Source organism: Athene cunicularia (genome assembly GCF_003259725.1).
Source record: "Athene cunicularia isolate RWA chromosome 1 unlocalized genomic scaffold, athCun1 chr1_part1, whole genome shotgun sequence".
NCBI classification, from domain to species: Eukaryota; Metazoa; Chordata; class Aves; order Strigiformes; family Strigidae; genus Athene; species Athene cunicularia.
This window is the reverse complement of record NW_020799091.1, coordinates 8,293,762-8,318,242: the sequence shown is the minus strand read 5'-3', so window position 1 is coordinate 8,318,242 and position 24,481 is coordinate 8,293,762. Positions and strand designations below refer to the sequence as shown.

At 38.8% G+C, this 24,481-nt stretch overlaps 1 protein-coding gene across 3 annotated transcripts in view; it reads left to right on the top strand.

Moving 5' to 3' along the window:
- Nucleotides 1-24,481, top strand: part of NOX4 (NADPH oxidase 4) — a 107,882-nt gene that overhangs the window by 20,216 nt on the left and 63,185 nt on the right. For 2 of the 3 annotated variants that reach the window (XM_026848106.1, XM_026848115.1), the window contains exons 7-10: nt 3,013-3,093; nt 7,489-7,717; nt 9,761-9,925; nt 10,063-10,125. In XM_026848106.1, the coding sequence (XP_026703907.1) occupies nt 3,013-3,093; nt 7,489-7,717; nt 9,761-9,925; nt 10,063-10,125 (538 nt within the window). The remainder of the gene's footprint in view (nt 1-3,012; nt 3,094-7,488; nt 7,718-9,760; nt 9,926-10,062; nt 10,126-24,481) is intronic. The other variant, XM_026848123.1, reaches the window with a different exon arrangement.

Sequence of the window (24,481 nt, the reverse complement as noted above, 5' to 3'; positions counted from 1 at the left end):
TAGATATTTTATTCTGGCTTCTCCCTCTGGCATATGGTTCAAGCTTGTCTTTATAGTGTGTTTTCCCAAGGAAACAAGCTTCCCTGTGCATCTTTCTGTCCCTTCTCAGTCTCTTTTCCCCTGTGGATTCTCACATGCTTTATGATGGCTATGCTCATGCTACAGTCTTAGAAAATGAATTGTAAATATTCACTGCCTAGAAAAAACTGAGCTTTTTAAAAAGTATTTCAGAGGCTATTATACTCTCTTGGATGCCAGCCCTAATCCACTCTTGCACACTGACCCGCTTAATCATTTCTTCTTTCGTATGTTCTTCCTGAAATTTTTCTGTGCATGATTATCCTGATATTTTTGTGCATTTACTTGTTTAGTAAACTGTATGAATAAGTATTAGGAGGATTGAATTAGCTGCTAATGTTTTAAAAGGGGAAAGTGAGTACTGTTTGAAAAATGTTCTAAATTTTTTGCCGTGTCATACCTGAGAATTAGACCAACATATTTTTTTTTAGTGGTTGTTTGTTAGAAGGGATATGAAATTATGAGAAAATACAATAAATGCTGACATTTCTGGTAACTTTCAAATTAATGTTGTTTGAGAGTATTTCCATTGAACACAATTACTAGTGACTTTGGAAATCATATATTTAAAGGAACATTGAAATATAAGTTGCTCCAATGCCATCTTTTCTTGTAACCAAATATTACAGTCTTCAATTTCATCTTCTAAACTACCACATATATCTTCCTTTTCAAAACTAGCTGTAACAGGGTTAAAAATATTTTTTTGAAGACTGCTGCTTACCATGTCCCTTGAAAGCATAGCAATCTCCCCTTACATTTCTCAGTAAGTTAACTCTTGCAAGTCTTTACCTTCAAAATTCTGAAGTAGGAAATTAAACAAAATATTCAACTTGATCTCAAATTTTCAGGACTTTTTGTTCCTAAGAAGTGCATTCATTCTGTGAATAATGTATATTTTAAGGCCCAAGAATAATAATTGTTCTGAATAATGTTCTAAATGTAATAAATGTTCTGAAGAACTATAAAAATATGTATAGCAGTAGGAAAATTAATGAGTATATTAGAATATTGTATGTATCTGTAGGATACACAGTTTAAGAAAGATACAAGTAAGAAATATATATTTATTAAAATGTTTGAAAATGTGCTTTATGGTAAGAGGTTGAAGGATCTCCATTCCTTTAGTTTAAGGAGGTAAATTTGAGAGTATCTGATTACATTTAGGGGAACTTGATACCTGTGAGGAGCCAGGATTTTATAGTAGAGGTATCTTCAGGAATGCTGGAAGAATAATAAAATGCTCAACTGGCAGGAAGCTGACATTTCAACATATTCAGACAAGAATTGTATGGTAATTTTAATCAACAATAATAATTAGCTGTTGAAAACAATGCGTCAGAAGGAGGGATTGACTTTCCAGCCCTGAAATTTTGGAAAACTGGCGCATTCTGTAAAAAATGCTCAAGATCCAATAAAAATGAATTCTGTGTGCAGCTTTCGGTATTGTAGCAAGATACAAAATTAAACCTGAACTCCAAGATCTGTTTCAGGTCTTGGGGTAAATGTTATTCTCTTTGTGCCTTCCCATTGTACTTCCACTTCCCACACCATCATCCTTTATTTTCATCTTACTGATGTTCACTCCCACAATTCCTTAAGATACTGATGAGTGACTGCATTGAAATGCTTACCAGGGTGTGGGTAGTTAGAAGTGGTTTGAGCAGCCTCAAGTTGGAAAAAGTGTTTTTGTGGTGCTGAATGGAGGAAGGGTGGCAGGGTGAAAGAGGGGTTTCAGGGCCCCTTGCTGTTTCTGGGTTCCTTAGAATTGCCCTTGCTTAGATTTTATTTTTGTGGCACTCAGATTATTGAAATTACTTGTTTCCTTTCTCAAGACAGAAAAATAAGTCCTGTATTGACAGAAAAAAACCACAGTATATGTTTCAGACATATTGAAGCAAGGGTAGTTAGCTGTTTATGTAAAAGGTCATAGGAGGGAAAAAATAATCTGAAAAAATTAGTTATGTCAGAGGAGTAGCTTCTTAAACTATGTTCTCAGAGTTAGGATTGCTTTATATTGAGTAATTGTCTTGGCTTATGAAGGGGCTACGTTTTTTTGGTTTTGGAAGGGGCTCTCCTACCATGCTGTGTAGTGTGAGAGGTGTGTTTGTGTGCTATGAAGTAGAATATTTTCTTAACCATTTGGTTGTTGTTTGGTGACTATTCTACTCCAAGAAAAAACAAACAAACTTAACAGAAAACAGTTCCAGATGCGTATTTTCTTTGGTCTTAGTTCTTTTTACATTACCTAACGAATTATTGATGAAAGGGGGTGCGTCCTCTTTCACCTTCACGTCTCCTGATCTTAACAGTCATAATGTTCTTCTTGTTCCTCCCAAGGCCATCAGTCCTAGAGCCCTGCTCTATGTGGCCTCCTGCCCCAAAACATTGTCTTACCTGTCCTCACGTTGCCTCCTTGCTCTACTTCCCTTTCCTCCAATATCTCCTTCCACTCCATACCTTCACAAGTTTCTGTTTCCTTTCCCACTAGCCCTGCTGCTGCTGTCTATGCTGCCTGTTTCTATGTTGTATCAGTAGTGACATATTATACACATGTATCGGGGCAGGGAGAACACAAGGAGGCACTCACTCTAAAGAGGTTGAGTTTTGAGTCTGGAGAACTATTCTTAGCTGTAAGGTTCTCAGAAAGATTAAGTAGAACTTACAAAAGCAGTGAAGTCTCCTGAGTTAGGAATTACTCTTCAGCTGGCTCTGTACATCTATGTCCTTCATCTCTCTTTCTCAGCTTTGTACTTCTGTGCCAGTCACCTGTTCTTCTCAACACTTAATTGCTTGCAAGTACAGTGTGCCTGTAGGAATACATGCTGCACTTTGACTGTTCTACATGACTACATGGTGTATAATTATGTCCTGTTAATTCGCAGTGATTCCATCTGAGTGAAACAGCATTGAACCATGGTTTATTCTTTTCAGGGTTTCAAACTATGACATCTTCTGGTATACACACAACCTTTTCTTTGTCTTCTATATGCTGCTGATGCTGCATGTTTCTGGGTAAGTAAATGGAAAATGCCATCCCTTTTTCTGAAGCACGAGTAGAAGGAGCAGTTCCCTTGATTGCTGCTTTTCCCAAGCTCGCTTGTGCACAGTGGGCCAACTTCTTGACAAGATGCTATCCTCTTCCATTTTTCTACAGGTGTTTGTTTAAATAAAGTTCAGACTGTAGCTTGGAGAATTGTGTATTACTACAGCCAGATAGCACAGACTTCTTCACTTTCAAGTTTATTTGTTGTCCATTTTACCAGTTTCTAGTGGTAAATCAGGAAAGCGTTATTTTTTCTTTTCTGCCTCCTCTTGCCTGGCTGCTGACAGGAGAACATGAAGCAAAGATGTTTATCCTTTCTCTTTCCTCCCTACCTTCTATTTTGACTCGTAAGGAGAGGGGAGGAACGGCCTCTCCCTAATTATCTCTTTCTCATTGCTATGATATGAAATGTATTAGTTTTTTCTTCACGTTTTCACAAACATGAAACCAGTGTTCACACGCCATGAAGCTGATGGTCAGGTCTCTGTCAGGCACATATAAACCCAGCCCTACCGCAAAGCAAAGCCGATTGCACAAGTTATGCTGTGTGAAAATCTGGACCATTAACATCTCTAAGTTTCCTTTGTGGTTGTAGGTGCAGAGATTGGTATAAGGGAAGGGAAGCTGATTTTTGAACGAGGTTTATTTCTCCATGTCATTAAACATCTCCTGAAACACGAGGTGCTGGAATGTCTGTGCAACACTGAGCACCGCTGCTTAAAGTAAACAGTGAAAGGTAATTAGGCCTAGCAAGATCATGGTAGGAATATGTTGTTGAACAAAACAAACGCAGCTTGAGATCTGGTGAATCGAAATAATGAGTTCAAAACAATTGAAACTCCTGGACACAATTCCAGTTCTCTATGTTCAGTTTTTTGTTGTTTTGGGTTGTTGTTTTTTTTTCTTTGGCATTGCTCTTCATAGCTGGGGAAGATGGATCTAACCTGTCCTCCCCATCCTGGGGCAGGATGAACTTTTGCTAAATTATTCTTGACAGGTGTTTGTCTAACTTGAAAACATCTGGTGACTGAGATCCTCTAACTCCCTAGGCAATCTGTTCCAGTGACTGCCTTTGGAGTATTTTTCACATCGAGTTTAATTCATCTTTGTCACTGTATTGTCCTTTGCCCATTGTATTCTGAACCAAATTGCCACTTCATGAAGAAAGAAGTCTAGTTGGAGATATTTGCAAACCAAGGCTGCAGTAATACACCAAGCATTAAACAGGCATCTTCTTGTACAAGCCTCTTTAGTATTGAATCGGAAAGTAGCACAGTGCAAATCTAAAAGAACTGAGTGTCAATTAAAAGTGTGAGAAGAATGAGTCATGAAGAGTGGGAGTCAGTTCAAGTTTAAGATCCCTAAATGTAGGTCTCTACATGTTTTCTAAGTGTCTTTCTCCCATTATAGGCTAATGAGTTCTAATAAATACAGTCAATAGAGCCTGAAGGATGCTTCAACTAACCTGCTGCTACAAAGATCTATATTCAAGTGGGCTGGATTAATTTCTGGGCTCCATGGGTGATATTGATCAGAAGATCTCTTCTGAGAATAAAGGAAGCTTAGATTCCTGCATTTAGGTGCCCATATGACTCCTGCATGGTATGTCTTAAGAGATTTGCAGATGCATGGCCAATTACTCTACATAGCAAGGCATCTCCTGTTGCTGAACTGTGCAGGCAGATTGGGTGAGGATTTACCTGTCTGGGAAGTCTCTCCTTTTCAATATTTCCACAGTATTCCTGGATTCTTGTTTTGTTTCAAAATATTATGGGTATGTTCTTATAGTATCCTCTTCTTCAGGGCAGCAAAACACCTCTCAGTAGTATATAAAGTAATATGATTCATCTGTCATATGTTATTTGTTTGTTTTTTCATCCCTACCCTAAGGGAGAGGAGAATCTTTCAGGGAATTATCCTTAAAGATTTCCGTTGCTTTTGTACTTCTTGCAGCGTGACTTTCAGATATTTTAGTGGCTTAAGGCTTAGTGCATATCTACATTAGTTTATCTATATTTTAGGTCTGTATAGCAACAACAAAAAATAGTTTATGTAAGACAAAAGCTTGATGTTTCTAGTATCTAGAGCTGATCCAAATTTGGTATTACTGTGGAATTAAATGGGTTATGCTGGTTCACAGGAGCTGAGAATAAGGCCTTTGTGCTGTCACTAGAGTTATCCAAGGATTTATCTTCCAAAGGGTGAAAATTCTTAAGATTCCACCCACACATTGACCTTTAGCAGACCCTTCACCTTGAGCTGAGCAGCAGAAGATGGATGAGAAGATAGAAGCAGTTCAATTCCCTGTAGAAACACTTAGAACCATTGACCTGTAGTTTATCATAAAAATCTCAAGAAACAGTGATATATATTTTCCAGCTCTAGCCAAAAGTTAATTTTGTCTATTTGGATTGGCAAATGGGACAGAGGTTGATGTATGCCCATGCAAATCCTGCATGCTGTGTTCCCCAGCCTGTTGGACACTTTCACATGACTTACCCTTTTTGTCTTTCCCATTTTTGTTTGCTGAAGTTGCCTGTCTCCTACTCACTGCCATCCACACTGATTTTTTTAATGTATTCAAGTGTTGCACCAATAAATACTTAAGGATATATCTTCTGTTCCTTGAGAGTTTGTAGAATTCATCTTTCTGGGAACTGATCTCGGGTGTGTAAGACAACTTGCCTTTCTTTGACAGCTTCAGAAATGGGAGTCATTGCAGCTGCTGTTAACAGGCAGCTTTGTCATCCCAGTTTGCCACTCTGTTAGCATGTTTGTAATAGTTTAAACAAACTAGAGATCACTGGAGGGGATGCTCATGTTTGCAGTTCAGCTATTCATGCCTCAAGGAAAACTTTGCATCCTCTTTTGGGATGTTTTGAGAACAGAGAAGCTGTGGGAGCAGCTGGCAGGCATGCACACAAGGTTGATTGGAAAAATATCACATGTGCTGTGACTTCCAGCTAAATCCATGAGGCACCATCATATTTATGGAGCAGGGAACTAGCATAATGTTAGGGGTATCTGTCACTTTGCAAATATGCGATGACCAACAGTGATGCCAGATGCAAGCGATAGGCATGATCAGGCAATAAATACAGACAGAAGCATGGGTATAGGCACACAAACGCTTCCCAAGTGGTTCTCCCAGGGTGGATGTGGAGTTTAGAGCGAGCAGGTTTAACTTCCAAGCTGTACATTATTCACTGGACCATGCAAGAAGCTTGTTACTTGCTGTCAGGACTGTGTTTCAGAAGGGAAGGTTGCCAGTAGCCTGTCGGAGCCCATTTAAATTGGGAATATTGCAGATGTCCTACTTCTCTCTCTTCTTGTGAATTAAAGTCTGTCACTGCTGCTGCTGTGCGTGTACACTGGGGAGGGGAGGGGGGAACATATGTCCTTATGTTTGTGTACTTGAGATGAGCCTTCATGGCATGGCTCAGAGGTTATGTCTCACCAGACTCTGTGTCAGTGTCCCTTATTTCCCACCCAGCACCATCTTATACAAATGTCATTTAGCTAGCCCCTTTTATTTTATTTTTTTTCTTTAAATTTTCTTCCTTGTGGTTTTACTGTCATCAAATCCGGACTTGGACACAAGTAATACTTCCAAAAAATGTTATTGCTAGTATTATCAGTTCTTCCCCATTTTCCATCATTAGTTAATGTGTTGAGATATCCCAGAGTATCTCAGGTTTCCACTTCTTTCTTCATAGTTTCTAGCTGCAGCTGCAAAGTTTTCACTTCATTTTACTATAAAGTTAACACTAGCTTAAAATTCAAGCATGGACCTCACAAAATAATTTGCAAGGAAGGTTCCTTGGCTATCATGCAGGACTTTCTTTTTTCCTTCTATCTATTTGACAAGATGATATACAAAGGAGCAAATTATACCATGGTATGCAAACCTGATAAACACCAAGTAGTGGGAACATTCTCACAGTTTATGATTTGGCAACTTAGGCCATTTCTGCTACAGACTGCCTTAAAACCCAGTAAGTTACATTACTTACTGACTATAGGGAGGATGAGTAAAAAAAGCCTGGGTGTGATTGAACTGGAGAGATAATTATTTTTTTTTCAAGGCTCCCACAGTATCTTCCCCCTTTCAAGCAGTATTAAGCTTGAGGCTGTTCAGTGGGGGAGTGCCAAGTGATCTGGAAAAGTTAAACCTTGCCTCTAGTGACAGAGGGCTCTGTTGTTGCAAAGCTTCGATCTCATTGAAAGTCCTGAAAGCAAACAAAATAAAAATTCTTGCTGAAGATGAGCCTTGTGACTGCTTTCTAAAACTCTCTTCAAATTAAGATAAGTTGCTTGCTTTTGACTGCTACTTCAGTGTCTTTTCTATTTTCATTTTCCTGTAGGGGTGTACTCAAGTACCAGACCAACTTAGAGGAACACCCTCCTGGTTGCTTTAATCCTAACAAAACACTCCGACAGAATATGACGGTGCCAAAGGCTTTTGAAGAGCCATTTCCTGACTATACTACTGAGCCTTTCCCAGAGGACTTAACAGTACCAGAACCCTTTGTACAAAATAACTTTATGAGAATTTGTTCCGAGGAACCCAAGTTCCAGTCACACTTCCCAGAGGTCTGTATGATCCGACGTTTCAGGTATTACAAACCATGCCAAGTCTTTCAGTCAGCCATAACCACTAATTATTGCTTTTCCAGACCAGATGTTTTAATAATGGAAAATATTATTAAAACCTTTTCAGGCATTCAAAGATTTGGTGGGGAAAAAACAATCTGTATTAAACCTTGAACTGCATTACAATGTGCTGCATAGAATAGGGTGGAAAAATGTCGAGAGATTGGCTGTAATGTTCTTTTTTGTACGACACAGTAAGAGATGTATTAGTCTTGCTATAAATGTGACTTTAAATTACAGCATAGCACTTCAGAGCAAACATTTATTTAATGTATTCATAAGGTCCCTTTGTAAGCATTGTGTGGCAGTAGTTAATTGAAATAATCAAACTCCATTTGTTCTCTTTTTTACCATGCGGATGGAAGTCCTAATACTCAATTCTGTGTTGCAGTTGGTTGTGGTTTGGCTTTGTATAGCCTGTTGTTTGCAGACAGGCTTGTTTTATATGTGGCATGGGTAAATGACTATGATGACAGTGGGGATAGAAAAGCCTTTTCTTCTTCTGTTTTCCGTTTGCCTTTTGTTTCCTTATGTTTTGTGGCAGCAGTTTTTCCTTCATCCAAATTTTCTCTTTTCTTTTGAGAAAGAGGAGCTGGGCTGTATTGGCAAGTAGCCTGAGGAAGTTTAGGAATATAGAGTTCACAAGACCAAGGCCCACCATTCAAGGTGGTCTCATAACAGACCTCACAGTAGTTTCTCTTTATTAGCATCATTGTTTTCTGTAGAACACATGTGTGTGTCCCTTACTAGCTGCAGTGGGAACCCATTTTACTATGGAACATCTAGTCATAATAAGAACCAGTCAATTCTACATTGAACTCCTCTGCCAAAATTCTTTGGATTGGTATTTTGTTGTGGTAATACTCCTCAGTTACAATCATCAATGTATATCTGGCTCCATATGACCCACAGGACATCAAACAGTCTTCTTAAGGGCTTAAGGTGCCTAATTTAGAGGCATTTATGGGAAAAGAAGAGCCATAGAAAGAAATGGCCACTCAGTGTTCTCCTGGCAGCTTGTACCATTATTTAGGACTTTTTTTGATTTGGAAGTGGTTTATGCACTTAGCACCAAGTCTAAATAAAAAGCCTTAGGTCTTGTGAACTACTGAAGTTTTTAAGGCCAGAGGTGCTTGAGGAAATTAAATACTCTGCTAGTTGAAAGAGATGCTGATGTGTAGCTTCAAAAATTGGGAAGGGAAGGTGGATGAGGGTTGAGGGCACTTCAGCGCCATGGCTTGAAGGACTGAGCAGATGTGGAATTAGTAGTTAGTTCTGCCATAAACTATTAGTAATTGACTCTTAGGATGGAATTTAGCTGAGCAGCTGCAAATGTCTCCATCTGAGGTAGTCACCCAGGGGTCCCCATATAATCAGTGCAGAGAAATGGGCATTTCCAGGGCCTTTTTTGTCTAGCATACATATCCTTCACGGGGGCAAATGAATTGTGATTCAAAACTGCCCATTGTCTATGATTTTACACTAATCTAATGTAAGCATAAATTCTATAGCACAAGAATACTTCTTTCTTAGTATTTTGCTTGAACTTGAGATGATTAAAAGAATATAACAGTCAAATGATATTGCAAGTCAGACAGTGTTTTTCCATGAGGTTAGCGGGTTTTACAGCACTCTGGTCTGTTAAAATTGGAAACAGTGTATGTACTGTGTCATCCACTGCTGAAACCAGTTAAAATCTAACTACATAAAACCAGAGGAACATAGTTGCAAATGAAGTTATTAGCATTTTGTTCTTGATGAGATTGAGATTGTTTGTGCTTGTGGATGCCGCTGCTGGTTAGACTGATTGAGCCTCCATAATAGACTTGGATTTCTGCACGTGGAGAGATGTGGAGGTTACTTGTGACCAAAACACTGTTCCACAGTAGATGTGAAATCAGGTCCTGTAAGAACTCATGTAGTTTTGAAATTAGAAAACATAAAATGGGAAGTCCTTGAGGTGACATATTTTTACTCCTATAGACCTGGTTTTGGATTTCTGGACCTCTCTGCTTGTACTGTGTGGAAAGGCTGTACCGCTACATCCGCAGCAATAAACCAGTCACAATAACTTCAGTGATAAGTCATCCCTCCAATGTCCTTGAAGTAAGGATGATGAAGGACAACTTTAAAGCAAGGCCTGGTCAGGTGAGTTAATGTGCCCTTAGAAAAATCACTGCTGTTTGTGTAGAATTGTCTATAGGGATCACTTTCACTTTGTTTGTACTAAGAATGTTTTGAACATTTCTTTTTCTATCATTTTGTTTGGCTGATTTTTGTTACAGTATGTTATTCTACACTGTCCAAGAGTGTCTGCACTGGAAAGCCATCCATTCACCCTTACAATGGTAAGAAATACAATTTTTTTCCTTACTTTCTCTTTTATTTATATTTGGTAAGCAAATGGTCTTTATTTCCTTGAAGGTGAAAATTCCCTCCAGAAGAGTTTATGTTTCATTTATGAGGGTACCAGTGAATATGAAATGGCATGATTATTATGTATGACAGTACTCAATACATATTTAATTTTCTCCACTGTTGAAAAAATGAAAAGGGGGACTTTTTTCAAAGTCTTCCATAAATGAAAAACAATAATAAATTAATAAAATCCATATGATTTCGATCATTGTTGCATAAAAGAGGTTTCAGCCATTTTTGTAGATCTTAATGCAGAATGAGCACAAATTGTGATGAATTTTCTGTCGTCTTTCCTATTTAATGAAAAGACGTTCCTGCCACTGCCTTTTCCAAAGTTAGAAAAACATCAAGCTTAAAAAAGAAGCTTCTGCAATAGTCTTCTGCTTTATCATTATATTAAGAGATATATTGTTGACTTAAAGTGATATACGAGTGAAATCATACAACATTGGGATTATTACTTACTCAGCTCAATTGATCTAGAATGGGAATTGGACCTCATGGAGACAGAATGAAATAAAGTGAAACTGTATATAAATAGACCTGAGGTTCTTCAGGAGTGAGCAGTGCAGAAGCCTGAAAGGTGCTAACAAAAAATCACTGTTCTGCACTGGCTGTGTTGTTATAAAAAGCAGAGTCTAAGGTTGAGTAGTGGTGGCAGCCTTTTCCTTCCAAAGGGAATAGGCTTTAGGATTGCCTGAAATGGATATTCTTCTTCAAGAAGACCTTGGAGATAAATATTCACATTTGATTCTTTCCTTTGGATTGGTAACTGGTACTTTATTCTTACTGAATTTTACCTAGTGCTATGGAACAGCTGAGATGTTTTACTGTTATCAGAAATTCAGAGGGCACAACTAGCTCTTGTCCACTTTCAGTTCTTTGGTTTTGTGGGGGGTTTTGTTTTTTGTTTTTTGTTTTTTTTTTAAATTATTTATCTCTGAGCCAAGCCAGGAGGCAGGTACTGTCACAGGGGAACCCACACTTAATTCCACCCAAAATCAATTTTGTGATGTAAATCTGGGAGTAAATTTCACTTAAGGGAAGCTGCCTCTGTATAGCTTGGTGAAGCAATATTGGTGCTTGCATAGTCTGATTATTGCAGTTTTCCTGGCTCTTCACTTTGCTGGTAGAAAGCAAAGGCGTGTGTTATTTATCTGTTGCTAACTCCAGTAGGCAGTTTTTAAGGCACATAAAGATAACTAGATATGCAGCGCTGAAAAATTATCTGCATTGATATGATTTTATAGCTATGTGGCAGCTGGTTTCTGTGCAGAATAATTCAATCCATATTTATATTTTTTATTAGTTTAGCGATAAGAAGATAAATTTAAAGAACATAGCATAAATCTCAGTTTGCTCTTTACACTCATTGGGCCCTAGCATAACTATATTTAATAAAGTTAGACCTGCTCTATACCAGTGGACCATCTTATTTAAACATTAATCTCAAAACATCATGTTCTTAATTTCTGACTGTCCATCTCGGTGGAAATTACAATAATGATAATAATTTGATCATTAGTAGGAATTGCACAGTTTGGAGACTCTTCTTATATTAGGACGCTGCTAAAAAAGTGAAATCATGTGATTCAAATTTCCAGAAATAATGTCATCAAAGAATATTAGGCCTGTTTCAGTAGTCTCTTCTCTGGCAAAATATCTTATTTGTTATGATGAGAATTTTTGTCAGAAAAGAGACTGCTGACATGGACATACTGGGTGAGATCATAGAATGAAGTTGAATAAGATGTTTTATTGAAGTCAGATTCTTTGTATGAGTTGATTTCCTCCAGTATTTAAAATGGCATGCTATAATAATAAATGTTATGAAAAGTTATTTTTGCATTAGAACTTCTAGATCTAGGAGCTATGGAAAATAGATCTCTTGCGAGTCTGAGTTTTCTTAGCGAATATCAGTAACTCGTTTATATTCAGATAGTATGAAGTGTATTTCAGATACATAAGTCTAGTTGATAAATTACAGTTTTTACAGTCACATATTAACATTAGAAGTAGAAATTTCCATTCATGCACAATGCATTATATTTTAAGTATGTAATAGCAGACCAGGCAATTCCTGTTCATTCTTAATGCTTTACACTTTAATACGGTGATATCCTTCAGCATAACAGCATATCCTTCAGGATCACATGCATATTTTAACTATTACAAGATATGAAGTTACCACTGAGTTACTGAGCTTCATTTTTATTGCCACAAACATGTTTCAGTAGAACATTAACTATGATGGAGAAATGCTGTTATGGGGTAAAGGGCTGTTTTACTGCATAATGAGGATATGCAATACTTAGGTTTATTACAATCTTTTTGCCCAGCCTAAGCAGGGGACAGTCTTTTTCACATGTCTTTCTAGGTCATAGAATATGCCTTGGGCTGCTCTCCAGAAAGCTTTTTTTTGTTGTTGTTGTTGTTTAATGTGATGCCAGACATGGGGCTGTGCTTATAGAGAGTGTAGGCAATAGCTTAACTCATTATTTTTTCTCCTTCCATCTCACCTACTTGTAGTTACCAAGCAAGATGGAACACTACTGCTGCTTCTTTTGTTGGGTGATGGTAATCCCTGGGTTATTTTTCTAGGCTGGTGTAGGAGCATGGGGCTCAGAGCCAGAGAAAGAGCAGCACAAGGGGCACATGGGGCTTTGGATACTGGATGCACAGTGCAGCAATGACCACAGCAAAGTGAGGGGGAAGACTGCACCTTTCTTTCTGTCTCTTGTCCTGCTTAGGATCGTAGAATCACATAATGGTTTGGTTTGGAAGGGACCTCCAAAGATCATCTAGTCCAACTGCCCTGCACTAAGCAGGAGCATCTTCAACTCAATCAGGTTGCTCAGAGCCCCGTCCAACCTGGCCTTGAATGTTTTCCAGGGATGGGGCATCTACCACCTCCCTGGGCAACCTGTGCCAGTGTTTCACCACTTTTACTGTAAAAAATTTCTTCCTTATATCTAGTCTGCATCTACCCTCTTTTAGTTTAAAGCCACTACCCTGTGTCCTATCAGAGCAGGCCCTACTAAAAAGTCTGTCCCCAGGCTCTATGTGATGTCCTGTCTAAGGTGATGAAACATCTCACTGTGCCTGAATTATGCTTAAAAGACAAGAAGTGACCAGTTCAGGCATATATTTATACTCTTAAGTGAGAACTATAAGCAAAAGTGGAAAGGAAGGTGTGAGTCAGCGTGAAGGAGTCATGCATATATTTTACTAGTCCCTTCCCTTTTCAAGATTGTGTAATATTTACAGTTTAGCTCAGTTTCTTACATAACGCTGGGGTGGAGGAAAACACTTAGAGGCTGTGCAAAGGGCCTGAACCCACTCCCATTCCACTCTGGCAAGGCTCCCACATGTTTCAGTTGGAGACAGAGGGAGCTCTGAATTGTAACCAAGTGAACATAAAGAGGTAGGCATTGTTCAGAAACGTGTACAGTGACATTTAGTTTCTTACCCTTGTCAATTGATAGTGTTCTCATCCCTGCTGATGGAAGGAATGAGCAAAAGTCACTGGTGGAAAATGCACACAGGAATCTGGGGAAGCAAAATCCATGTTGCTCTGAACTCAGAGCTGCCAGTTTGGCTTCTTTGCTAACCTGTGACCTGGCTGTGCCGTCAGAGGCTTCATGCACAAAATCACAAAATGGTTGAGGTTGGAAGGGACCTCTGGAGGAGATCATCCTGTCCAAACCCCCCTGCTGAAGCAGGGCCACCTAGACCTAGTAGCTCAGGACCATGTCCCAGATGGCTTTTGAATGTCTCCAGGGATGGGGACTCCACAGCCTCCCTGGGCAACCTATTTCAGTGCTTGGTCACCCTCACAGTAAGAAAGTGTTTCCTGATGTTCAGAGGGAACCTTCTGTATTTCAGTTAGTGCCCATTGCCTCTGGTCCTGTCCCTGGGCAGCACTGAAAAGAGCTTGGCTCCATCCTCTTTGCAGCTTCTCTTCTGGTATTTATACACATTGATAAAGTCCTCTTGAGCCTTCTCTTCTCTAGGCTGAACAGTTTGAGCTCTCCCAGCCTTTCTTTGGAGGAGACATGTTCTAGGCCCTTAATCATCTTCATGGCCCTTGGTTGGACTCTCCCCAGTATGTTCATGTCTCTCTTGTAGTGAGGACCCCAGAACTGGACACAGTGCTCCAAGCATGGTCTCACCAGTGCTGAATAAAGAGGAAGGATCACCTCCCTCGACCTGCTGGTAGTGTCACTTGTAACACTCTGAAGTTCAGGCACTCGGAGATCCCAGTTTCTCTCATGATCAATGTGAAAGCTGGCATGTTTAAACTAAAATTTTGAAGTGTGATTCCACTGGTTTTTATTCACTAGGGACTTTGTATTCACTAGAGTGACTCCTTGATTTTGTAATCCATTAGAAAGTCTGGGAAGGGTATTGAAGGTATGACCAAATGTCTGGGATTTCTGTAGGTGTCCTGCTGGCCAGTTCTAGGTAGTTCATAGTGGGCTACTTGCTTCATGTTGTATTCATTGCCCCATTGTCTTTGGTTTCTCACAAAATGTGTTCTTTTTAACATGTTTTACCATGCTTCTTTCACCAGTTCCTATACACAACTGTACACAGCTGTTACTGTGCTGTCTAAAACAGTGTGAGTAACGTTTTCGGTCCTGTATGCCCTTGCGTCCAATCTACTTATTTTAGATAAGACACTATTGCATCTTACAGTTGAATCTGAGCAGAATACAGACAACTCCAAGATATTTTGATCTGTAGTGGGGAGAAATATTTTTTTGTAAGTAAATATTTTAGTTGAGGGTTTGTAAAGGGACAAAGGATTTTTGTGTATTTCTACTCGATGAACTCTTTTAAGGAGATTTGTCTTTCAGACCAAGTGCACTATATGATATGGAGATCAAACCATCCAAAGAAACATCAGAAATGTTCCTTTTAGAGCCCTGCTTCCCAAGACTGATGTTTCTTTTGTGGAAGAAAGAGTGAAACTCATGTGCTGTGGAATAGAGTTTAAATGTCATTGTCTATAACAATCTTTAAAGCCCTTGGAAAAGAAAACCAGTGTTAGCAATAGTAGCAGTAGTAGGAATGGTCCTTCTTTAAAGTTCATATAACCAAAACGTTGCTTCCCCTTTTAGTATACAAAGCTCCACCTCTTATCAAAACTAAGAGCAAACACTATTTTTTTTATATATATATTTTGGAAAGTGTTTGTTTTCTCTGATTTCATTCAGGTAGTTCTTTGCTTTAACCTGTATGAACAAGGCGAGACTAAGGCTTGCAGTTTATGCTAGCATTGGTTTTCTTTTCTACTCCATCTTCTATGTTTCACGTGGTATTAAGTCCCTTCTCTTTCCAGATGCTTAACCACACTACTGAGTATTTGCAGCCTTGTGAAACCACAGCATTCACCATTTATGGTTGCACACTTCCTTTTTTTGCTGATGAATGCTTTCAGAAGTAGATTCCCATTTAGAATATATACTAATTTCTTACAAGAGAAGTCACTTTTTCTGCCTTGTGTTTGGAATTTCTTGCATTGGCATGCAGTGATTGGCAGTAAGCCTCATGGAAATAGCCTTGTGTTTTGCAGATGTTAAGTACTTCAGATGTGCTGGATCCTTTCATGTGGTCTCTGATGAATCTACTACAGAGTTAATGCAAGCTAGAAACTCTCATAAGCTGCAGTTTAGACAGCTTGGCTACCAAAAGGCTGGTGTCTACTCCCAGCACCTCATAAGACTTGGTAACCTTGTTGTTTTAGTAGTGTTGATTTGCTTGTGGCAAAGAACATAGGGAACAATTACATCAGTTCATGTGGAACCTGGTGTGGAAGACCTCAAAATAAGGACAAAACCAAAACACAAATTATTCTAAATTTGGAGATGGCTCAGATCTGAGATTTGATGAAACTTCTGCTCTGCCACAAACATCCACAAATGCAGGATCAAATGATCTGTTATTCCAAATTCATGACAGTTTTGGTTGTCACTAGCTGCTGTCATGCCCACATTTCCCCTTGGAACTGAAATCTGTGTTGCACAAAGATAGGAGATGCTGTTCTACCACCATGTTGTGATTTCAGAGCTCACTTAAACTGCTCTCTGAATAGCTTAAAGTTGTTAAGATCCTTCCTTCTGGTGCACTGTTCTTTCAGTGGGTACCATCTCTGAACCAGAACTACCACCTCTGAGGATTAAAAACCCCTTAGTCCCGATGGTATAATACATGCAAAAGTGAACTGAGTCTTTCATCAAAGCTTCTTTACTCCTGCCTTTTATGGTGGTGGCAATGGAGAAGAGCCTAGCAGGTGCTGTGGTGATTGAATGAGTCTGTTTGCAGTATCCTCTTTTCTGAAGTTGAACTGCTGATGGAAAGTCTTCAGTAAGTTTTGTTTTATGAAAACAACATAGATCTGCTATTTGGAATATTATTTTTTTTTTTCAGCTAAAATATTTGGTCTTAAAGGATTGTCCGCTTCAATTTCTGACAACTGAGTGTGTATAATAAATTGTCTTTTCAGGTATGTTGATACCTCACAAGGTGTCTGAAGTATTACTTTAGCACCCAAGACATGAGACATCAGAGTTTTAGGCATTATAGGTAGACACTGAGACAACAGCTCCTCTATGCTGGCACTCCTGCCATGAAAAGCAGACAAAGGGGAGTGCTTTTGGCTACTCCATATTTCTGTAGTATGAGAACAAGAGACTCTTTCCAGAGACATTTACGGCAGGAGTCAAATCCTCTGAATCACATGATTGCATTGACTAGAGAAGGTGCTAGAGAGGAGGGAGAGTCTTTAGGAGTTTCAGAGAACTGAATTTTGCACTCTGTAGTTCCTGTCTAGTGATTTCAGTGACCCAACCACAATTCCTCCAAATTCTTCACTAAAATCACTCAGACAAATAATCCATACTGAATTTCTCTGAGATTCAGGACATCATTGTTTTGGAAGTGATAAAACAATAAATCTTGGCCCACTAAGCTTAGGCTCTTCAGGCAGAGGAAGAGCATTTCCTGGTCTGTATTAGGTCAACCTTCACTGACTGACTTGACATAGAGATTTAATTCCTTTCTCCATTATTCTTCCTGACCCAGCACCATTGGTGGAATGCCCCTTCCCATTCTGCTGTTCTCCTTCAGGTATCCAGAATCCCTTTTGGAGACAATTAAAAAGCCACCTTTAACACAAAGATGTTAATCTACATTGTAAGAAGTTGACTGTCTATGTAGAAAGAGTACTGCCTCTTCTGCCCTTGTGAACAGTGCAACCTTAAACATTTTGGATAAATGTCCTTGTACTTTACTCATATCTATAAAGCTGTCCAGAATCTTATTTGTTTTTCCAAGAGATATATACCCTGCACTTGATGTCTGTTGTCTTGTCAGATTAATACTGGCTTAGTTGAAGTTGTCCTTTGATGACTTTTTTTTTTTAATTAACACATACCTGTATCCCAAGATACTTGTTGATATTCAGATGCAGGTAACTTGCATAAACTGTCATTGAGCTCTCTCTGCCTCTCTGTTTGAGATGTACTCTGCATATCCACTGATTAGTAGCTTCATGAGATGGAGTTAATAGAGGCAGATGGCATGGAAGTGGCACATACAAAGCAAAAAATAAAACCAAAACAAAGATTCCAGCCTTCAACCTCCAAAGACTTTATGAAATATCTGCTTTATATTAACATGAGTTAATATAACTGCTTCTTCAGATCCTCCAAAGAGTTTTGGCTCTTCATTCAGTGTTTAGATCCTAGTTCTGGTAGCAGGTCAGCAGATATCAACTACCTGAAACAGGAAACTAGAAGTTTTCTTCTGTCTTATAACGTGTGCTGACCTCCTCTACTTCAGTGTTGAATAACAAATCTGTTTTTAAATCCCATTGAAACAGATGCTGTAAGAGTCTGTAATAAAAAGCTCCAAGAAGTTCTGCCAGTTTTCTGGTTCTCCATCTTTTTGTGCAGATGATTAATTTGAAGCAGATCACATCAGGAGAATTTATAGTGCGGCACCTTTCTTTCCTTCCACATACAGTTCTGTATGAGTAAGAAAAGAAAAAAATCTGGAGGAAGTTGAATTCTCTGCTCATATACATGCATGGTCAAATCTGTGGCGTGACATTTATGACATGTAGCAAGTTAGGGGGCCAGTATGTGTGTGTTTTTTAATAAGTCAAAGCTGAGTTTTGAGGACCGTAGAGGACAAGTTTGCATATGCAGATACTCAGATCTGTAGACAAAATTCAAATGTATATTACTGAGGGAGAATACTTGGTATGATTAGTATCCAAATTAAAATTCTATAAAGTAGTAAATACTGAAGCCCAGGGAGAGAAACTCTTATGTCTGTTAATCATCTTAGAGTAGGTAGAAGAATTATATGAAAGAAGTTTCTGGATGCACATGACAACTTATAGTACTGTACCTAAATGTCTCTGAGCTATTACTTATTCATGCATTTTCTACTGTTAAGGTTCTTGGTTTGGTTTGATTTTTTGTAGATTTTGTTTTCCTTGTTACCTCCACACCTGTATTTACATTCATTTGGTATCTGGATTTAGGCACGATGGGATTGCAAGACGACGGCCCTGATCTGCACATTTACAGTTTGGGGCTTGATGCCTTGTCAGAAAGGTCTCAGCAAATAATACATGGGTATAAGCACTGTCACAAGTAAAACATTTGCTTTTGTAAGAGAAGCCCCAGAGTTCATTTGAAATCGGTGACGGTATTAACAACCTAGCACTGAAGTTTTAGCTCTAGCCTTCTTTTAAGCAGGAAATTTTGTACTGTGCAAGGAGCAAAACTGGAGATGATGGAGAAACACGTGTCCTGTACTGTAAACTTGAGAAATAAACTATCCACAACAGGAAAAGCCTAGGGGCCAAATTCTGAAATACTCCATAAAAAAAAAAAAATTTAAAAAATTGAATAGTTGTTGGAAGTTTGCCTGAGTAAAAAGCATGTAAGGACATCAAGAGCTAAGTTCATACTGACAGATAAATACAATAAAAACAAAATCTAACATGATGACATTCTAATAAGATTTGTTAAATATCTTGTACAAATGGTTATGAAACTTGTCATTATGGGATGATTTACAGAGCATTTAGGGAAATGCAGATATTGTGAAGTGTCTTGCTGGCAAACTAACGAAATCCCTAGAGCTTGTCTGCTCTTCATAGAAGTAGGAAATCTAGCAGCTGTTTGACAAAGACTATAAGTAAAACAAAAATAGAATAGATTAATATTTCAGATGCCTTTAGTACTTCCTTAGACGTGTTTGGTTGGTTTGGTTTGGGGCTTTATAGCTTTAGGTTCTGTATAAAAACCTTAAGTAAACCTTCACTTACAGATCTGACTCTTTTGGATCAAGGGAACACAGAAATTGTTACATTCCAGTTTACCAAGTCCAGAGTTGTCCTTCAGCAGATACTTCATATAGGTGTCAGATCTCTCTCATGAGGAGGTGTGGGGTTTTTTTGATACGATGAAAGTAAATTACCACTATATAACAAGCATCTACTGACTTTAGCAAAGTGTGTTTTCTCCCATTAGAGGTAGTGCTTCAAGGTTAGCTGCTAGGTCAGGTTAGAGAAAAGTCTAAGAAGTATAGGAGACTGTCAAAATGAAAAAAACAAAAAACAAAAAACAAACAAGCAGAACTTTTAAGCATGAATACAGTTAGCATGTGGACAAAATATTAGAGGAAGTGAAATGTCCTGATTCTTGCTGTCCTAAAATTAAGACCAGCTGACTGGCTGGGATCTGTGCTTTAGCCTGGCAAAATATTGTGTGTGCTGGTAGGGTAGTTTGGAGGGACACAGCGTTCCTCAAGCTGTTGATGATCCAATTAGAAAACCTATCGACCCTTTGATGGTTCTTTCTACAAATGTCTCACACCACTGGGAGACAGTTAACATGTGTCTGGAGATGGGCATAGTTTCTGCTCATGGGTGGTGGAGAGGGAGCCTTTTGTGCCATTCAGTTTCCTTGTTCATGCGTTTGTCAGCTCAGCAGCTCCATTTGTGTTTTGCTGATTAAGGATACCAATTAATTTAACTCGGACACCAGAGTGAAAAGAGTAGGTGTGTTTTACTGGTGATAACTAAATAGTATAACGAGGTAATACAGAAAACATACAGTAAGAAAGGACAGAATGGTGCACTTAAATAGGAAAATACAGGGTAATGCATCAAATCATTACTACACGAGAGAGAGAACAGTGATTAAGAAAGATCCCTCACTCCTTGCAGACGTTGCCATCACCCAGCCCCGCAGTGGCTGGGCAGCCCCGGTTACAGCGAGGGGTTGGGGAGCCTGTCCCGGCAAGGGGGAAATCCTGCGTGTGCGTCCACCCGGAGGTGAGGCTGCCAAAGTCGCTGTGAGCGGGCCCAGTCTTATATACCCAAAAATCAGCAAGCCAGAATAACTGGCACCTTTGCTTTGAGTGGAAAATATCTGGTGTCACTTTCCAATTAGATTCCCCCAGAGCCTGGCCAGGGCTCAAGGGAGAACCTAAGGGAGTTTCCCTGCTTATGTAATTTATGTTCTTTTTAGAATAAGGCCACACATCTGGTCTCATGGCCGGACAGCCAGCTTCATAGCCTTGTTAACTTACCCCTACGCAAAGAAGAAGAAGAAGAAAGATACATTCAGGATAGACATGTTTTCATTACGTTAATCATCAGTAATGAGTATATGATATCTAAGCTACATCTTTCGTTAATGAGCATACATATTTTGCTAATGACTACATGCTAAGTTAGCAGTTTGGCTCGGGGCCTGTTGTTCAGGCTTCGATACTTCACCACTTTCGCACTTTTTATATCAGAATAAGTGGTTTGTTATAACTTAGCACAATACCTATTAACACAATGGTTATAAAATATACAGGATTCATCTGTAGGTCAGCTCTGGCTTGAGCCAGTTGTCCAAGCCTTAGCACTTCAGTTTGTCAGTTCAACCCTTGGAGGACTTGGAGAGGCAGTCTTAGGCAGAAGCACCGCTCTACTCCTTCAGGGACAAAGGCTTGCATCCTGAGCATCCCGTAAGGTTGTGGTTTGCTTTTTCCACTATCTAGCAACTTGAAATGCATAAATTATACAGGCTGAATATTGCTAGGATTGTAAGATTTTTACTGTGTTATAGGGAGTCGGACTTGATGATCCCTGTGGGTTACTTCCAAGTTATGCATTCTGTGATTCTATGAAATGTAATGTGTCTGCCGGGGTGAAAGGGTAGTCAGCAACTTTTTTACCTTGGTTAAGCAGCAGAGCCAAATAAATACTGACTAGTCTGTTGAAGTGGTTTTTTGTGGTGCATTGATAGCAGCAATAGAGCAGCAGTTGGGCTATTACAGACTTACTAGAAAACAAATAAAATTATTTCATATTATTTGTTCAACAACGTATATATTTTAGGCAACATTATATGTATTTTACACTTACAACTATTGGTCTATTTACAATCCTAAGATATCCATTACAGTAAAGATTTGTGTTTTCTTATGGTGCAAGAATAACATACAGGAAAAAAACACTCATAGACTGTGACCTAAAAAACCCAATTGTTTTGAACGCTGAGAGTAATTTAACGACTGAGACTTGCAGGGACTGAAGTAGCAAATGCTGAACTACAAACTCAGGAATTAGTGGGTGTGGGTTTGTGGTTTATGTTACAGAAGAAGTTAGACCCCAGATGACCAGAATGATCCTTCTTGGCACTGCAGCTGACCAGTGATGCATCCTGAGCATCCCACAGTGTTATGGTGTGTTTTTTCCACTAGCTAGACTGCAGGTGTTTGGGACTGTACAACAAGGAATATAAAGGAATGGAAAGCGAAAGGGAAAAGTGTTTGGAATATGTTTCTGCAGCTGGGCTGCTTGCAAGGAGTCAGCTCTGCAGTGGGAGAGCTCTGGCTGAAGCAATGAGTATTCAAGGCATGGTGGTCTCGCCTTGATCATCCAGACACCCTTGATACTTAAATCATGTTCTGTGGTTAGGATTTCCCCACATTCAGAGATGTTATAATGTCTGCTGATGTCTGACAGTTAAATTAGGATAGGTGTAAGGCCAAGTCTCTAACAGAGAAAGCTTTTAGACAAAATCCAATCTGTAAAGTAACATGAAAAGAAAATTAAACAGAGCCGTTTTAGAGAATCTAGCCTTGAGGCTGAGATGTGTTTAAAAGAGTAACTCCGCAAATTAACTTTTTTTTTTTTCTCTGAAATTTGCTTCTTATGGGATTCATTAGTTAAAACAGGGGTAGCCCAGTGTAACAGAGTTCACCTCCTATGAATCAGACTGAAGTCTCGCTACTATTTTCTGGCTACCTTTATATAGCATGCCTGTGTTTGTCATCACTCCTCTTCATTTTCTAATGTTAGGATGAATCATTTTAGGAATGTTTATATCAGTTCTGTTTGAAACCAGACAAGCTACAGCTTACTGAGCTTCTGAGGTTCACATTTTCTTGTCAGTTGAGAAAGTTGAAAACCTGTTTTTTTTTTCCCTGTTCTACATAAGGGAAAATAAATTGGTTGTGTTTAGTTCTTCCCACCCCCCAGCCCAGTTCTGCCTCTTTCCCAAACAAGCTAATGTGTTTTTCAAACAGACTTTAATGTGTTTTTCTTGATCTGTGTAAGGGTTCGTCTGAGTCTGGAGCAAGGATGTGCTGATGAAATGGCGTTCGTGGTTCAGCTGGTTCACCCTGGCAGGCAGGCAGACAGAGGCATGGGAACAGATCAGGGGCTCAGCAGTGTTTCCAGTCCCTGCTAGGATATCTGCAAATTCATATTAGGATCATGTCATGGCTTTTTCCCCAAAGTGAAAGCCTTCTTTGAAGGGGTTTCCCTTTATTTAAACAAACTTCACAATTAACTTTTTAGTATCCAAAATGAGACAAAGATGAGGTTCGCTTTGTTCTTCCAGCTGTGGCACAGGTCTTTGTAATTTTGGACACTATTCAGGCCATCTACTACAGCATGGAACACAGAAGTTGGTGTTTTCTGTGGTGCATCAGCTTCAAAGAAGTATCTCCACAGGAATTTGTAAGGAGCTTTACTTGCAGAGCCACATGGGGGTACATAACTTGGGCATCCCTTCATCTCCTTTTTTCTGATAGTAGATATTCTGCAGTGTTGTCCTGGTGTGTACATCAGTGCTTCCATGACAGCGCTGTAATCAAAACCTAACATCTCTTTAAAGAGTCTTCACATTTCTTATGGTAGAGATTCCAGAAGAACTGGAAACTTTTAGGAATGAACTTTCTATTTTCTTGCTAGTTTGCTGTTGATCCACCCCACCTCCCTGTACCCCAAGGTCTAAAAAGAGTATTTTACACTATTTCAATATATATTTAATACCATTTAATTTCAATAAGGTTTGCCATGTTTCTTGTTCTGGACAGGATTCTTGACTGGGAGCAGATAGCAGTCATGTTAAGTATTCAGGGTATTCTAAGCTGAAACCACAGATCTTGGTAACATAGGTTTCATTTGCTATATGTTGTGCTCTCATACACACAGATTTCTCTACTGCTCATCACCTACAGCAGATTTTTAAACCAATATAAAGTGACTGTAAAGTATTACCACTATGATCTAACAGTAATTCACTCGCTTTGTTTTCATATAAAAGCAAGGCATAGAGGACAACTGAGAATTGTGTTCACAATGTAAAATGGATAAATAAAATACATTTCAAATATATATTTAGTAGTGTGCCAAACATTTATTAATTAAAATATTATTAAAAATTACAATCTATATTTTATCTCAGTTTAGACATAATAGCAGAGATATAGCTACAATGACTGTAGTTAATTTGGTGGTTTATAAGCATAAAGTTCTCCAGGGATTGTTTCAAATTGCTGATGTGAAAATTTGCATTTGTATTTCAAGTTAGCTTAAAAAAAGGAAAAAAAAATATGGAAAGGTGTTTTTTCATCAAGATATAGAATAATCTGTATTCCATACATTTTATCCACATATAAAATACTGTACTCTCTGCTTTGAATGTGAAAATACATATAAAAATAGGCATTGTAAACTTGCTCATGTCTGATTAACAGCTCTGAGGAAATCTACCAAATTTCCTCAACTGGTATTCTTTGTAATTGGGATTTCTACAAACTTTCCAATGCTAAGAGCATAGTTTGGTTTCTCTGGGGTTGTAAATCTGCACAGCTCTATTAAATTTAACAGAATTCCTTTGGTTTTCAGTTGATTTTGGAGGATGGCCAAATTCTGGCAGATAACCTGATTAGCAACCTACCTGTAAAATTTTTCAC